The sequence below is a fragment of the Pristis pectinata genome, chromosome 2, assembly GCF_009764475.1.
Source record: "Pristis pectinata isolate sPriPec2 chromosome 2, sPriPec2.1.pri, whole genome shotgun sequence".
NCBI lineage: Eukaryota > Metazoa > Chordata > Chondrichthyes > Rhinopristiformes > Pristidae > Pristis > Pristis pectinata.
The window spans coordinates 4,950,345-4,967,945 of NC_067406.1; the positions used below are offsets into that span (position 1 = coordinate 4,950,345).

General features: G+C 44.0%; 1 protein-coding gene across 3 annotated transcripts in view; it reads right to left on the reverse strand.

Moving 5' to 3' along the window:
- The window catches only part of exoc6b (exocyst complex component 6B), a 742,224-nt gene that overhangs the window by 578,300 nt on the left and 146,323 nt on the right, over nucleotides 1-17,601 (reverse strand). For all 3 annotated transcript variants that reach the window (XM_052038528.1, XM_052038519.1, XM_052038535.1), the window contains one exon: nucleotides 4,606-4,810. In XM_052038528.1, the coding sequence (XP_051894488.1) occupies nucleotides 4,606-4,810 (205 nt within the window). The remainder of the gene's footprint in view (nucleotides 1-4,605; nucleotides 4,811-17,601) is intronic.

The following is a 17,601-nucleotide window of genomic DNA, read 5'->3' on the forward strand; positions in this document are numbered from 1 at the left end:
CATACCAAAGACCTGCACTTTTCAGAATCAAAGGGTAATGATCTTGTTCTCAGGGAAGATGAGAAGGATTTTTGTTTTTAATTCAGTGAACTGACACAATCTTTAATAGCTGCCTGAGGGCTGACAGAAGATGATACCATGGTAACTCTTTTAAAGAGAAAGTGGGCCAAGACTTGAAAAGGACTTGTGGAGGAACGGGATCAATTGAAGAATGAGATCAATGGATAGCTAATTTTAAAGACTATCGTGCACAATGAGCAGAGTGGCCTACTTATGTGCTGTATGATTCAATGAATGCATTACTGACTATTAGTCCAAGCAAGTGGTCAATTTCAGATCATATTTCACAGTGCCCATTACAATGCACTGAAATCATCATGATGAGCCCAGTAGATTACATTCCTTATTATGACAGAGGTAGTGCTGTGACATTTTATCTACCAAGACCAGACTGGGTCAATACACACTTTCCAAACTACAAGAACAGAAACATTAGGAGCTGAATATAAAAATGAAAGGCTGACTGTAAAGTAAGTTTCTAAGTGCAACCTGGTTAGTTCTTGACATGTACAATTCACCAAACGGACATGCAAAAAAAAAGCTTTCATACAACAGTGTTCTGTGGCTGACCTCAAGTTTCTAATAATTAAACTTGGATCATGAAAGGAGGCTAAGCAGAAATGGTTCTAAGTCACCGCTTTTAAAAAAAAAGTTAAAATGTGAACCCAATGCTTATAGAGGTGAGGGGTGTAAGTGATGGGGAATGGAAATTTTTGGCTACCCAGGGACATCTTCAAGCACCCTAAGGTTATTTCCTGAATTGGATTCAACATCTCACCTCTTCCACAACACACCCCAGCCCCAGCCTTTTAACAGTGCCCCTGATTGTATCAAGTGTGACTTGTTTCAAGTTCATTAAATTTTGAATCAGGACAGCTGAAGTGGGAAATCTAAAATGTTCCGAGGTCCACCCCACTGGGAGGTAGAGTAAAACTAGGCCAAACTTATTTCACATTAAACCCTGACATCAAGTAGATAGAGGAGACTTTAATCTCCATCTGTCTGGGTTACATTCAAACTCAAGCTGAAAAAACAATATTTAACCCATTGCACAATCTATTCTCCTGGTGCAAATCATTTCAAAAAGAGAGAGAAAGAAGCAAGAATAAAGCATAATGGCAAAGAAAACAAACCTTACCAAAGCATTCTGTGCAACTTCAGGATGTCCAAATGTATGGAACAACCAAATTTTGCAACGCTGGAAATGGGACAGACAATTTGCGCACAGCAAGCTCCCACTGACAGCAATGAGATAAAGATCAGACAATTTGTTTCAATCATGGTCCAGGAATAAGTACTGAGAAGGACATCGGGATGACCTCCACAGCTCTGCTTCAAAACAACATCATGGGATTTTTCACATCCACCCAGAAGAGCAGATGCGCTTCATCTAAAAGGCAGTTCTAGCAGCAGTGCAGCACCATCACCGCACTACACTGACATGTCAACTTTCATCTTTTAACCTCTGGAATAGGATAATTCCATGACCTTATGACAGAGGCACATGCAATTCCGAACTGTTTTTATTACGGACTTCCAACATCTGCTGCATTATTTTTGCCATTCAAGCATCATTTCAGAATTAATTGGTGACCGTCCCTCAATAAAAACTGCCTTGGTTTCACAAGCAGTGAGCTTGGCATCACCTGACGACACGGGGCCACACAGAACCAGAGCTGCCAGGAAATTCAGATGTTAAATCAGCAGCTGTTTTAAAAATAATACACAGAACATAAAAGTAGGATAAGACGGCCATTCGGAGCCTTGTGCCCGTTCTACCATTTCAAAAGATCATGCCTTCTTGTGAGCTACTTAAAGCTTGAGAAGTTCATGGGTATTTCCGTTCATTAAGGAATAATGATACTGTATTTGGGGCTGACCTTAGATGTTAAGGATTTGAGCCACTGGGGATCTTAGTAGTGGATTCTGCCCAATACATCACAGGCACATCCCTCCCCACCATCGGTAGTATCTACAGAAGGCGCTGCCTCCAGAAGGCAACATCTATCATTGGTATTGGTATTGGTATTGCTATTGGTATTGGTTTATTATTGTCACTTGTACCGGGGTACAGTGAAAAGCTTGTCTTACAAACCGATCTTACAGGTCAATTCATTACACAGTGCAGTTACATTGAGTTAGTACAGAGTGCATTGATGTAGTACAGGTAAAAACAATAACAGTACAAAGTATCACAGTTACAGAGAAAGTGCAGTGCAATAAGGTGCAAGGTCACAACAAGGTAGATCGTGAGGTCAGAGTCCATCTCATTGTATAAGGGAACCGTTCAATAGTCTTATCACAGTGGGGTAGAAGCTGTCCTTAAGTCTGGTGGTACGTGCCCTCAGACTCCTGTATCTTCTACCCGATGGAAGAGGAGAGAAGAGAGAATGTCCCGGGCAGTGGGGTCTTTGATTATGCCGGCTGCTTCACCAAGACAACAAGAGGTAAAGACAAAACTGCATTTATCATCAAATATCCCCACCATCCAGGCCATGCCATCTTCTCACAGATACCATCGGGCAGGAGATACAGAAGCCTGAACTCCCGCACCACAGGAACAGCTACTTCCCTTCAACCATTCGCTTCTTGAACCAACCGGCACAACCATAATCACTGCAGTTTAGCAACACTACGACCACGTTGAGCACATTGCACTAAAATTGACTTTTTTTTGTTCTAATTGTGTTCTTTCTTGTAAGAATTTGTGTTTAATTTATGTTTTTCATGTGAATGCTGCTTGTATGATGCTATGTGCCTGTGATGCTGCTGTAAGTTTTTCATTGCATCTGTGCATACGTATACTTGTGCATTTGACCAATGCTCAACTTTGACTTAAGATGTTGAGGGTTTTGGAGGCTTGTGAATGAGCTTTCCAAGGCAGAGGTTTTTTGCTTCACAGTCAATTTTACAGAAGTCATCAAAATTAGACAAAGGCCAGAGATGCAATGTGCAGGTGATGACCGACACTGATCACCTTTCCCAATCCCTGCTCAGTATCCAATTCCCATCCCACCCCCAGGTGAACTTCCTCACTGCTTCAGACCTGCTACATAATTAGGAATGCTGGAACAGGAGGCCATTCAGCTGAAGCTAGAACAAAGGCCACATTACCCATCTTGTCATCTAACCCTCAATACCATTCTCCAACAAATATTTGTCCACCTGAGTTCTGAAAGATGTTGAAAATTGTTTGAGGATTGGGAGAAGAGTTTTTGCATTTCAGTACGCTTTTTGCAATGGGTTTAATTAGTTTAAACCAGCATATCCTGTATTTCTTTGCTTCTCCCTCATCGGGTCCAATTGTTTTAAGGTAAGTGGCTCACCAGTAACCGAAGAACTCTGGGTCTTACACCAACAGAACATTACCCAGTTGAAAATGATCACTCAGCCTGGAAGCTCATTCTACCCCTCCCTTAGATCTTGAATGATCTGCCCACCAAACCCAGCCAATTGTTTTGGAGGAGGCCTCCTCTATGGTGGAGTTACCAAAGGGAGATTGGGTGATCGCTTTGTGGAGCACCATCACTCAGTCCACAGGGGTGATCCTGAGCTTCCTGTCACATGCCACTTTAATTCTCAAACCCCCACCACCCCCCTCCTATTTCAACCTGTCTGTCCATGGCCTCCTCTACTGACATAGTGAGGCCCAAAGTAAGCTGGAGGAAGAACACCTTATCTTCCGACTGAGCACTTTACAGTCTTCAGGAATAAACACTGCATTTTCCAACTTCAGGTAAGCTGCTCTCTCCTTTGCCATTAGCATGCTGATGTCCCCTTTCTCAACTCATTTCTATAAAATGTTTCCCTAATGGTCAGTATTCATGCTTCTTATCACCTGATCTATCCTAACCAATCTCCACATAGTCTTGTGATTCACACCTCTCTCCTCCCCAGATCCATTTTGAAAACTGCTCCATCTCCACTCTTCCCCAAGTTCTGAAGAAGGGTTTCGACCGGAAATGTTAACTGGTTTCTCTTTCCACAGACGCTGCATGACTGGCTGAATTCTTCCAGCATTTTCTGTTTCCATTTTTGACCTAGATTGCTGAAAATCCTAATTTAACAGAATCTTACAACCTGAATACGAACGATGAAAATTATTAACAGAATCTTACAACCTGAATACGAACGATGAAAATTGCCCTCAATAACTTTTCGAGGGTGAGAATGCCAGGTTTCCATCATCTTTCAGATTTCTGACTATGCTCCTTACTGGCTTACTTCTAGTTTTGATTAAATCCTTCTCAGGATCTCATCCCTAAACAGGACAATACCCATGCAACCACACCCACCTCACGGTCCAGTGAACAACTTCCTTGCAAGTGGTGAAACAAAACCCCTTTTGCATTTGAACACTTCACACCCCAACTACTGAAACTCAGGGGGTTAAAAAGCAGACTTTGTGAAACCTGGCATCAGTTAACTCCTTAGAGCACCAATATTATTCTGGAGAAGCCACACCGTACCCTTGCCAAGCAACTGATCACACCCAGTAATCTGTTGATAACGTGTGCTCGTGAGTATCCAGGCTTGTATGCTCACCTGCTTCATTGCCGTCTCTCCGATTTTGTCTGAGTGCTTGCGGATGCTCTCCAAGAAGTCCTTCAGGTCAGACATGGAGACTTCTTTAATCTCCTCTCGTAACCTGGGGATATTCTCCATCATGATCGTACAGAAGCGGTAGGGATTCACCCGAGGCAAAAACGTGTGCTCCATGTACTCCATTGTCTTCAGTGCAGGGTAATGTCTAATGGGAGGAGGGGCGGAGTGAAAGAGTGAACGAGGCAGAGAGTGAAGTATTGAATGAACAAGGAAATGAAATAAGAGGAGTGAATAAAAGGGAGGGCCAGAGGTTTGGCAAAGAAAGAGGCCAAAGTGAAAGAGGAGAGCGAGAATGAAGTGGAGTGGGAGAGGAAGGAGAAAGAAAGAGCAGAATTTGATTAGTAAACGAAAATCAAAACATGATTCCCCCGCCAGACACAAATTCCCCCCTCCACCCCCTTTGAGCATTACAAAGGGTTCATTCCCTTTGCAGATCCCAGGTCCACTCTTCCATCCTTGCCAACTACTCCCTATCATGTGGCAAGTTGCTTGCAAATGCAGGAGGTCCAATTCCTGTCCTTCCCTTCCGACCATCCAGGTGTCCAGACAGTCTTTCCAGGTAAGGCAGCAATTCACTTGCATTTCTTCCAATCTGGGCTATTACATTCAGTGTTCACGACGTGGCCTCCTCTGCACTGGAGAAACCAAACGCAGATTGGGTGATTGTTTTGCGGAGCACCTGAGCTCAATCCACAGGAGTGACCCTGAGCTTGCAGTTCCTGCCATTTTAATTCGCCATCTCCAAATTCTCTATGTGTGGCCTCCCACAATGTCACAACAAGGATCAATGCAAGCTTGAGGAACAACACCTTCTCTTTTGACATTGCAGCCTGCAGGACAACATCAAATTTTCCAATTTTAGATAACTGCTCTTTCATAGAGTCATACAGCAAGGAAACAGGCCCTTCGGCCCAACTGGTCCATGCCGACCAAGATTTCCAGCTAAGCTCGTCCTGTTTTCCCATGTTTGGCCCATGTCCCTCTAAAACTTTTCTATCCATGTACCTGTGCAAGTACATAGAACATTACGGCACAATACAGACCCTTCAGCCCACAATGTTGTGCTGACATTTCATCCTACTCTAAGATCTATCTAACCGTTCCCTCCCACATAGCCCTCCATTTTTCTATCATTCATGTGTCTATCTAAGAGTCTCTTAAATGTCCCTGATGTATCAGCCCCCACAACCTCTGCCGGCAGTGCATTCCAAGCACCCACCACCCTCTGTGTAAAAAACTTACCTCAGACATCCCCTCACTTCCTGTACTAACCTTGGATATATCCCATCTGGCCCCGGTGACTTATCTATCCTAATGTTTTTCAAAAGTTCCAGCACATCCTCTTTCTTCATGTCGACATGCTCTAGTGTATCAGCCTGTCGTAGGCCATCCTCACAAACGTCAAGGTCTCTCTTGCTGGTGAATACTGAAGCAAACTATTCATTAAGGACCTCCCCTACCTCTTCCAACTCCAGGCAAATGTGTCCTCTTTTATCCCTGATCAGTCCTACCCTCACTCTAGTCATCCTCTTATTCTTCAAATATGTGTAGAATGCCTTGGAGTTTTCATTAATCCTACTCGCCAAGGCGTTCTCATGCCCCCTTCTAGCAAGCCTAAGTCCATTCTTAAGCTCCCTCCTGGCTACCTTGTAACTCTCCAGAGCCCTGACTGATCCTTGCTTTCTAAACCTTAGGTAAGCTTCTTTCTTCCTCTTGACAAGATATTCTATGTCTCTTGTCAACCACAGTTCCTTCACTCTACCATCTTTACCCTGCCTCAATGGGACAAACCTATCCAGAACCCTATGCAAGTACTCCCTAAACAACCTCCACAGTTGTATTGTGCACTTCCCTAAGAACATCTGTTCCCAATTTACACTCCCAAGTTCCTGCCTAATAGCATCATAATTCTCCCTTCCCCAATTAAATACTTTCCCATATCATCTGCTCCTATCCTTCTCCAAGGCTATGGTAAAGGTCAAGGAGTTATGGTCACTATCTCCAAAATGCTCTCCCACCAAGAGATCTGAAACCTGCTCAGGCTCATCGCCTAGTACCAGGTCCAGTATGGCCTCTCCTCTATTCGGCCTGTCCACATACTGTGTCAGGAATCCTTCCTGGACACTCCTAACAAACTCTGCCCCATCAATCCCCTTTACACTAAGGAGGTGCCAATCAATATTAGAGAAGTTGAAATCATCAATCACCATGACAATAACCCTGTTATTTTTGCACCTCTCCAAAATCTGCCTCCCGATCTGCTCCTCAGTGTCTCTGCTTCTACTTGGGGGGGAGTCTGTAGAATACACCCAACAGAGTGATCGCTCCCTTCCTATTTCTGACTTCCACCCACACTGACTCAGTAGACAATCCCTCCAGGACATCCTCCCTTTCTACGGCTGTGATACTGTCCATGATCAGCCAAGCCTCTCCCCACCTCTTTTACCTCCACCCCTGTCCCTTTTGAAACATCTAAATCCCGGAATATCCAGCAGACATTAAAGCCCTTGTGACAGCCAAGTCTCTGTAGTGGCCACAACATACTTTTTAAATATTGTTAATGTACCTGCCCCAACCACTTCCTCTGGCAGCTTGTTCCATATACTCACCACTCTCTGGGTGAAAAAGTTGCCCCTCAGGTCCCTATTAAATCTCTCCTTCTGTTAGTATCAGGACTGGCCATTTTTGCTTGCCATCCCCCTCTTTTCCTTTCATTTGTATACTCTGGTCTGTTAAGCATGTCACAGTAAGCCAGACTGTACAATATTAAGATAAGATTTAAGATTTCTTTATTAGTCACATGTACATCAAAACACACAGTGAAATGCATCTTTTGCGTGGAGTGTTCTGAGGGCAGCCCGCAAAGTGTCGCCACACTTCCAGCGCCAACATAGCATGTCCACAACTTCCTAACCTGTACGTCTTTGGAATGTGGGAGGAAACCGGAGCACCCGGAGGAAACCCACACAGACACGGGTAGAAGGTACAAACTCCTTACACACAGCGGCGGGAATTGAACCCGGATCGCTGGCGCTGTACTAGCGTTACACTAACCGCTACACTAACATGCCTGCCCATCATTTACCAACACCTTACACAGACAAACAAGCTTAACTAGCCAGGTTATCTCACTTTATCACAGAAATCCCGTTTGTTTCACCCACTGCCTTCCCTCGCCTTCTCTGCTGCCTCGTTCTTCATCAGTACTGATGAAGAGTCTTTGATCTGAAACATTAACTGTTTCTCTTTCCACAGATGCTGCCTGATCATTTTTCCAGCATTTTCTGTTTTTATTTGGTTAGTTAACAATCATAGGATCATAGAACAGTACAGCACAATACAGGCCCTTTGGCCCAAAATGTTGTGCTGACCTTTAAACATCGCCTAAGACTATTTAACCCCTTCCTCCCACATATCCCTCTATTTTAAATTCCTCCATATGCTTATCTAGCAATCCCTTGAATTTGACCAATGTATCTGCCTCCACCACCGCTCCAGGCAGCGCATTCCACGCACCAAACACTCTCTGGGTAAAAAGCCTTCCTCTGGTATCTCCCTTGAACTTCCCACCCATTACTTTAAAGCCATGCCCTCTTGTATTGAGCATTGGTGCCCTGGTAAAGAGGCACTAGCTGTCCACTCAATTCCTCTCAATATTTTGTACACCTCTATCATGTCTCCTCTTATCCTCCTTCTCTCCAAAGAGTAAAGCCCTAGCTCCCTTAGTCTCTCCTCATAATGCATACTCTCTAAACCAGGCAGCATCCTGGTAAATCTCCTCTACACCCTTTCCAACGCTTCCACATCCTTCCTATAATGAGGCGACCAGAACTGAAAGATAGTTAATTTTGGCATGTCAAAATTCTCTTCTGAATTCCCAATGACTGATGCTGCAGCTTCAAGCAGGCAGCACGTGTTACCCATCTGGGGCATTGACAGCCCTTTGTCATGTAATTCCAAATTAAGTGGCTTGCTAGGTGAAGGCAGTTAACAACCAGCCATGTTGGTGTGGGTCTGGAATCATATACAGTCCCAGATTTAAGGGTGGGAGGCTTCCTTTCCTAAAGGGAGTTTAGCTGTACAAGCCGTCCTTGGATAACAAGCGAGTTCCATTTTCACTGACGTCCATTAATCGATTTTGTCCATGTCAGAAAATACACAAAAATCACTCGATATGGTAAGTGTACCTCCAAGTTAATGTAATGAATGGCATCAAAAACACATAAAGTAAGAAAGAACAGTTACTAAAAATGGAGAGATGGAGGAAACTAGTTCTGCCATTTGTAGGAATGAATGTACGTTTGTACATCAGACATTGGAATTTAGTACATTGGTAAATTGGTTCATTATTGTTACATGTACTGAGATACAGTGAAAAACTTGTCTTGCATACTGTTCACACAGATCAATGCATTACAACAGTGCGTTGAGGTAGGGAAAACAATAACAGAATGCAGAATAAAGTGTCACAGCAACAGGGAAGTGCAGTGCAGGTAGACAATAAGGTGCAAGGTCAAACAAGGTAGATTGTGAGGTCAAGAGTCCATTTTATCGTACTGGGGGACCTTTCAATAGTCTTATCACAGCAGGACAGAAGCTGTCCTTGAGCCTGGTGGTACATGCTTTCAGGCTTTTGTATCTTCTGCCCAATGGGAGAGGGGAGAAGAGAGAATGATCAGGGTGGGTGGGGTCTTTGATTTTGCTTTACTGAGGCAGCGAGAAATGTAGACAGAGTCCATGGAGGGGAGGCTGATTTCCCTGATGTGCTGAACTGTGCCCACAACTCTCTGCAGTTTCTTGCAGTCACGGGCAGAGCAGTTGCTGTACAAAGCCATGATGTATCCGGATGGGATGCTTTCTATGGTGCATCGATAAAAATTGGTGAGGGCCAGAGGGGACATGCCAAATTTCTATAGCCTCCTGAGGAAGCAGAGGCGCTGGTGAGCTTTCTTGGCCGTGGCGTCAATGTGAATATTATGGGAGCTCATTCATATGTAGGGGTGTCCATAAGTTCATCACCTGGTGACGGCCTGTAATTGAAAAGCAAAGGATACTGCAGATGCTAGAATCTGAAGTAAAAACAGACAACACAGAAGTCAGGCAGCATCTGTGAACAGAAACAGAACTGATGGCTCAGGTCCCTAATCACTACCTCTTTATAGCAACACCATGACCACGGTAGTGTAGCGGTTAGCGTAACAGTATTACAGCGCCAGCAACCTGAGTTCAATTCCAGCCACTGTCTGTAAGGAGTTTGTACGTTCTCCCCGTGTCTGCGTGGGTTTCCTCCGGATGTTCTGGTTTCCTCCCACATTCCAAAGACGTACGGGTTAGGAAGTTGTGGTCATGCTGTGTTGGCGCCGGAAGCGTGGCGACACTTGCGGGCTGCCCCCAAAACACACTACGCAAAAAGACGCATTTCACTGTGTGTTTCGATGTACATGTGACTAATAAAGATATCTTGTCTTATCTTATCATCTTGCACTACAATGGACTTTTTTTTTGTTCTAATTGTGCTCTTCCTTGTAAAAATTGTGTATAATTTCTGTTTAATTTATGTTTTTCTTGTGAATGCTGCTTATCTGATGCTCTGTGCCTGTGATGCTGCTGCAAGTAAGTTTTTCATTGCACTTGTGCACACATGTACTTGTGCACGTGACAATAAAGTCGACTTTAACTTTGACGTCGATGATCTTTCATCAAAGATTGTCTCGGGCCTTATTTCAGATTGTTCCATGTGAGTCTACTTGAGATGGGGACTTGCTTTCAGGAAATCAAGGATGGTCAGCTGAGGCTGAAGAACGTGCAGGAGACAGAAAATATTCACATTCAAAGAAATTAAACAGAGACTTGCACTACACAATTTCTCTTCAAAAAGGCAAGAACTGAAGAAATGATGCATCAATTTCAAACCATTACATCCTGTTTACCTAAAACTGACCTATTATTCTCTTGTCCAGCAACGCTACGTTTCTACAATTCTTTGTCGTCAAATCTCTCCACAGCCTCACCACTACCTACAGCTGTGACTTCCTCCAGTTCTACAGCTCTCTCAGTTCTCTGCACTGGAGGAACTCAGCGGGTCAGGCAGCATCTGTGGAGGGAAATAGACAGTCAACGTTTTGGGTCAAGACCCTTCCCATTTCCCTCCATAGATGCTGCCTGACCTGCTGAGTTTCTCCAGTGCCTGTTGTGTTGCTCCAGACTCCAGCATCTGCAGTCTGTGTCTCCATCAGTTCTCTGCAATCCATCCCTAACCCCCTCTGCCTCTCCTTTAAAATACGTTTTTTAAAAATCTTCCTTCCACCAGGCCTTTGGTTGCCTGTCCCAGCATGAGGTTTTGCATCAACTTGAGTCTGACTGATAACTGAGTCATAGGCACTTTACACATGCAAATTCTTTCAGTTGGAAAACAGCCTTTCTACACTAATAACACCTCAGTGTGGAGATTGAATCAAAGCTAATCTATTATGGTGGCATGGGTTAAGGGAGGATTCTGAGCCTGGGGATTGGGAGAATGGACGACTCTTTCAAAACAGTGCCATAGATCTTTCATGTGTACCCAAGGGGGTAGAGGGAAACTCTGCTTAATGGCACCTTAATGCATCTCCCAGAGCGCCATCTTAGATATGGGACCCATATGCTGATGCAGAACTCAAAATCCGAGCCTGATCTCGCCCCACGACTTATTTTTTGGTTCTGCTTTGTTATTCCTCACTTTCCTTCACAGAATGCCAAAGAAACATTTCAAAGGCCGTATCTTTTACTGCCTTTTCATGTGAAGGGAGACATGGTGCTGAGGAAAAGACAAAATAGATAGCTTGTGACCAAAAATACACCAGAGTCTGTTTCCAGTTTCTTGAAGTGAAACTTATTTTCCTGCAATATACAGTAAATTTAAAACTTGCACTAAACTTCGTACTTAAAGCAAAATGAAATTACAACAAGCAGGGCAAATATATTTTCTTTACATAACTGCATTTGCACTCAAATAGAGATAAGGAAAAGGAACAAAAAAAACAAATGTCTGCATCGGATTATATTCTCTGACTGGCAAATCAGTCGGAGATACTTAAAAGCATGTTCCTCTCCATGATATGATGAGTTTGAGCATCAATGCAAAGGATTACATTCATTACTGCTAATCCAAGCTTTTGCAAAGCTCCCTCTTCCCCACACGCCCACATTCAGCTCCAAAGCCCAAGCTTTTATATCCATCACAGTCTGCTTCCTCCTCTCATTTGAAACTGTCAGCGATGCAATTACTGCTACGAAACGTTATTATCCCTCCATCTGTTAGCAGACCACCAACTCCCCACAACCATTTTATCCTAAGCTCCTTATCTCAAATTATATCTATCAAGTAACGAAAGCCTTTCAGCGCATTTACAAGGTCCTGACTGTTGGTCCTTTAGGTCAATATTGGAAATTAATCCGAGTTAAAACCTCTCTTGCAGTCCCCCTCTCCAGTGTTAAGTACTTTATTGATTAAGGCTCTTATTAACATCGGAGCACTGACCTCAGAACTGGTATAAACAGCAACAGATTGGGAGTTGGGTAAACAGTGGACGACAGATGCTTGCCAAAACTGCACACCCCAAACGAGGTGGATGGGCCTCTGTGTCATTTTGTGCTCCTGCCGTAAAGTTCACTACCAGACAAAGCTCCCATTAGGAGTTGATAACATCTGCTTCATGAGCAGGCAAATCAGGTGCCCAGGAAATGCTAAAACACATACAAACAAGTACTAAACCAAGAAAAGCAGCAACAAAACTTGCTGTTTGGCTCAACAAGCCTATTCTGGTGATCTGCTCTACACTAATGTGCATCTTTGCCACTTCATCACATTCTGTCACTATATCCGTCTGTTCCTTCTTTCTGCTTCCCTTAAATGAATTTATGCAATACGCAAGCAAATTCCACATTCCAAAATCAGAGTCGGGTTTATTGTCATATGCACAAGTCCTTGTGTGCACAGGTGCAATGAAAAACTTCCTTACAGCAGCATCACAGGCACATAACATCAGGAAAGCAGCATTCACAAGAAAAAAAACATAATTAAACATAAATTATGCACAATTTTTACAAGAAAGAAAATAATTATTGGAATCATAATTGGTTTATTATTGTCAAATGTAACGAGGTACAGTGAAAAACTTGTCTTGCATACCATTCCTACAGATCAATTCATTGCACAGTGCATCGAGGTAGTACAAGGTAAAACAATAACAGAATGCAGAATAAAGTGTCACAGCTACAGAGAAAGTGCAATGCAGGCAGACAATAAGGTGCAAGGTCACAACGAGGTAGATTGTGAGGTCAAGAATCCATCCTTATCGTACTAGGGAACTGTTCAATAGTCTTAGAACAGCAGGATAGAAGCTGTCCTTGAGCCTGGTGGTACGTGCTTTCAGGCTTTTGTATCTTCTGCCTGATGGGAGGGGGGAGAAGAGAGAATGTCCGGGGTGGGAGGATCATTGATTATGGATTCAATTAGAACTAAAAAAAACTCAATTGTAGTGCAAAGTGGTCAAAGTGGTCATAGTGTTGCTAAACTGTAGTGATTAGGGTTGTGCCCATTGGTTCAAGAACCGAATGGTTGAAGGGAAGCAGCTGTTCTTGAACCTGGTGGTGTGGGACGTCTGTACCTCCTGCCCGATGGTAGCTGCGTAAAGATGGCAATGGCCCGGATGGTGAAGATCTTATGGATGTTCACATTCCAACCACTCTGAGTAAAGAACTACTTCTTCCCCTCAGAAGCTACAAATCCCATACTCAATCACACCTATTGTGACTAACTCTATGCGTGCCTGTACTTAGAGTGTTAAATAAGATAAATAATGACCTCCATAATTAAAAAATTAACAGCACAATTGTAAGTGTTGAGCTGATTCCAACCACTCCTCCTCAGCACCAATACCATCCCTACTTGACCATGAAACAGAATGGCCCAGATTTTGCTGTTGAGAAAGACTTACTTCAAGAGCTTGATATGTCCCAGAGCACTGCAAAGCCAATGGGAGTATTTTTGAGGAATAGTCCCAGTGCCACAGCAGAAACAGTCAATTTGCACACAGCAAGATCTAACACAGAGATGAAGAGTCTCGACTGTCCGTTTCCCTCCACTGGTGCTGCTCGACCCACTAAGTTCCTCCAACTTTATGTGTGTTGCTCCAGATTCCAGCATCTACGGTCTCTTATATCAGCATTGTAATAATGACAGATAGTTTGCTTTGGTAAATGTAGGAAGGAGGATCAGTTTCAGCTGAGACACTTCGAATAGTGGTGAGGTACCTCTGACATCAATCAGGACAAATGAGACCTTAGTGACTCCCCCAAAGGACAGACCTTCCAATAGTGCATACTCCACACTGGTGTACTGCAACTGAACTGCACTGTACTGGTGTACCAATAGTGATTCTACCCACATAGAATTACTAAGCCATGGCAGAATAAGAAAGTGTGCAAAATTATGCCAAATGGACTTTAATGGTGGCAAATAAAATTCTGAGAAGCATATATAGGGTGAATGCACACAGTCTTTTACCCATGATTGGGCAATCAACCATAGAAGAACCATAGAATCATACAGCACAAAACAGGCCCTTCGGCCCACCATGTTGTGCCGTCCATCAAACCACCCTCACACTATCTAACCCTTTCCTCCCACATATCCCTCTATCTCACATTCCTCCATATGCCTATCCAACAAACTCTTGAACCTGTCCAATGCATCTGTCTCCACCACCCCAGGCAGTGCATTCCATGCACCAACCACGCTCTGGGTGAAAAACTTCCCCCTGACATCTCCCCTGAACCTCCCACCCATAACCTTAAAGCCATGCCCTCTTGTCTTGAACATTGGTGCCCTGGGAAGGACTAGTCCTTCAAGAACTAGAGGGCATAGATTTAGGGTGAGAGGGGAGAGATTTAATACAAAGCTGAGGGACAACTTTTTCACCCAGAGGGTGGTGAGTATATGGAACGAGCTGCCAGAGGAACTGGTTGAGGCAGGTACAATAGTATCATTTAAGAAGGTACTTGGACAGGTACATGGATAGGAAAGGTTTAGGGGGATATGGGCCAAACGCAGGCAAATGGAGCAAGCTTAGATAGCAATCTTGGCCAGCATGGACCAGTTGAGCTGAAGGGTCTGTTTCTGTGCTGTTCAAATCTATGAATATTAAGTTGAACCTCATTGGGAGGGAACAGAATACTTCCTAAATCATGAAAAATGGCAGAGGAATTTCAGAAACAGAGGGAGGGATGGAGATAGGGACATCTCCGATGAAGCACTCAGCAGGTCAGGCAGCAGATGTGGAAGGAGAAACTCTTTGGGTCCAGAATCCTCATCAGGACCACAGAATTCCAGGTGTGGCCGAACCAGAGCTTCAAATAGTTGTAAATAACTTCTAACGAAGGATCCCCAAAGCCAAAATGTTAACTGTTTTTTCTTCCAAAGATGCTGCCTGATGGGCATCCAACCTTTTCTGTTTTTATTACTTTTGGTGTGGTGGTCAGGGAAAAGAAACAAAATAACATACTGGAAGTGTCAGATGCACAACAGTTCCTGGAAATCTGGGAGAAAAAAGGTGTTGGAAATACCCAACAGAGCAAGCACCAGCTATGAGAGGGGAAAACTGAGTTAACATCAGAGCCAGCCAGCTCCAACACAAACAGGAAAGGCAGGTTTTCTGAAATTGGTGAATTCAATATTGAGTCCAAGAGCTGTAATGTGCCAAGTCGGGAAATGGGTGCAGCCCCCCGAGCTTCTGGAAAAGTGTGGGAGGCCAAATACTATGTGGTCAGAGTGGGAGTGGATGGAGAATTATATTGACAGGCAATTGGAGGCTCCAGGTCACCCTTACGGACTGAATGGAGGTGTTGTGCAAAGCCATTACCCAATCGTCTTTCTGGTTTCTCCAATGTTAAGTCGACCATATCATGAGGGAGCATATTTAGTACACAAAATGCAAGTCAATCGCTGCTTCATATGGAAATACTGTTGGGTTCCTGGATGGTTTGAAAGGAAAGAGGTAAAAGGGGCAGGATATGCATCTCCAGTGGTTGCATGGGAAAGCGCCATGAGTAGGGGAGTGGTTGATAGAGATGGAAGAACAAACCAGGAGGTCAGAGAGGTAACAATCCAGTCAGAATGTTGGAAGGGAAGGGGAAGGAACAATGTGTCTGGTGGTGGAAGCCTACTTGAAGATGGTGAAAATTATAGTCATAGAGTCACAGAGTACCACAGCACAGAAACAGGCTCTTCGGCCCATCCAGTCAATGCCGACCTGATCTTCTGCCTAGTCCCATCTACCAGCACCCAGACCATCTCGCTCCAAACCCCTCCCATCCATGTACCTACCCAAACCTCTCTTAAATGTTACAAGTGAACCTGCGTCCACCACTTCCGCCGGCAGCTCGTTCCACACTTGCACCACCCTCTGAGTGAAGAAGTTCCCCTTCAGATTTCCCTTAAATATTTCACCTTCCACCCTAAACCTCTGGTTCGAGTCTCACCCAACCTTAGGGGAAAAAGCCTGTATGCATTCACCCTATCCACTGAATGGGAATGTAGGTGGGGTGGAAGGCAAGGGGGAACCCCCCCCCCCTCATATTCTGGATGGAAGAAGGGGGGTGAGAGCAGAAATGCGGGAAATAGACACAGTTGTGAGCACTATCAACTATAAACTGTTGAACAACGAACAATCTGCTGGAGGACTCAGCAGCTCGAGCAACATTATCGCTTGACCCACTGAGTTCCTCCAGCAGATTGCGGGTTGCTCCAGCTTCCAGCATCTGCAGTCCCTTATGTCTCTATGAACTGTTGAGTATTTCTGGCATTTTCTGTTTTTATTTCAGATTTCCAGCATCTGTGGTTTATAGCTTTGTGTACCAAAATAATATCTGGTCTACAAGAGTTAACTTACAATGAAACAGACATGACGTATTCCACTGAAATCAGAAGGTTATGAACTGATTTGATTTAAGTTTTGGAGATGTTAAGAAGGTTTGATCAGGTGGATGGAGAGAAGTTATTTACACTAGGTGGGGAGACTAGGACCAGGGGGGCATAATCTCCCAATGAGAGCCAGGCTGCTCAAGAGTGGTCAGGAAATACTTTTGTCAACAGAAAATGGCAGACATGTGCTGTTCTCTTCCCCAAATAGCAATTCATGTTCTGTCAGCTGTTAATTTTGATTTAAATTGAAAACGCTGGAAACACTAAGCAAGTCGAACAGCATCTGTGGAGATAGAAACAGAGTTAGCATTTCAGATCAATGACCTTTTCTCCAGTTCTGATGGAGGGTCATCAACACAAGCTATTAACTCTTCATCTCTCTCTTTAGATGCTACCTGACCAGTTCCACATTTCCAGCATTTTTTTTCAGCAGTCAATTTCGACTGAATGAGTTATGTCAACCAAAGGTTTTAAATGACATTAAATGTTGCAGCTCTATAGAACTCTAGTTAGACCACACTTAGAGTTATCTTTTGCGTAGTGTTCTGGAGGCAGCCTGCAAATGTCACCACGCTTCCAGCCCCAACATAGCATGCCCACAACTTCCTAACCCATACGTCTTTGGAATGTGGGAGGAAACCGGAGCACCCGTAGGAAACCCACGCAGACACAGGGAGAACGTACATACTCCTTACAGACAGTGGCCGTATTTGAACCCGGGTCGCTGGCGCTGTAAAGCATTACACTAACCACTAAGCTACCGTGCCAACTATATTTTATAGGAAGAATGTGGAAGCTTTAGAGAGGGTGCAGGGGAGATTTACCAGGATGCTGCCTGGATTAGAGAACATGTCTTGTGAGGAAAGGTTGAGCGAGCTAGATGAGAGGCGACTTGATAGAGGTGTATAAGATTATAGAGTATATAGAGTTATAGAGCATATAGAGATTATAGAGTGGACAGCCAACACCTTTTT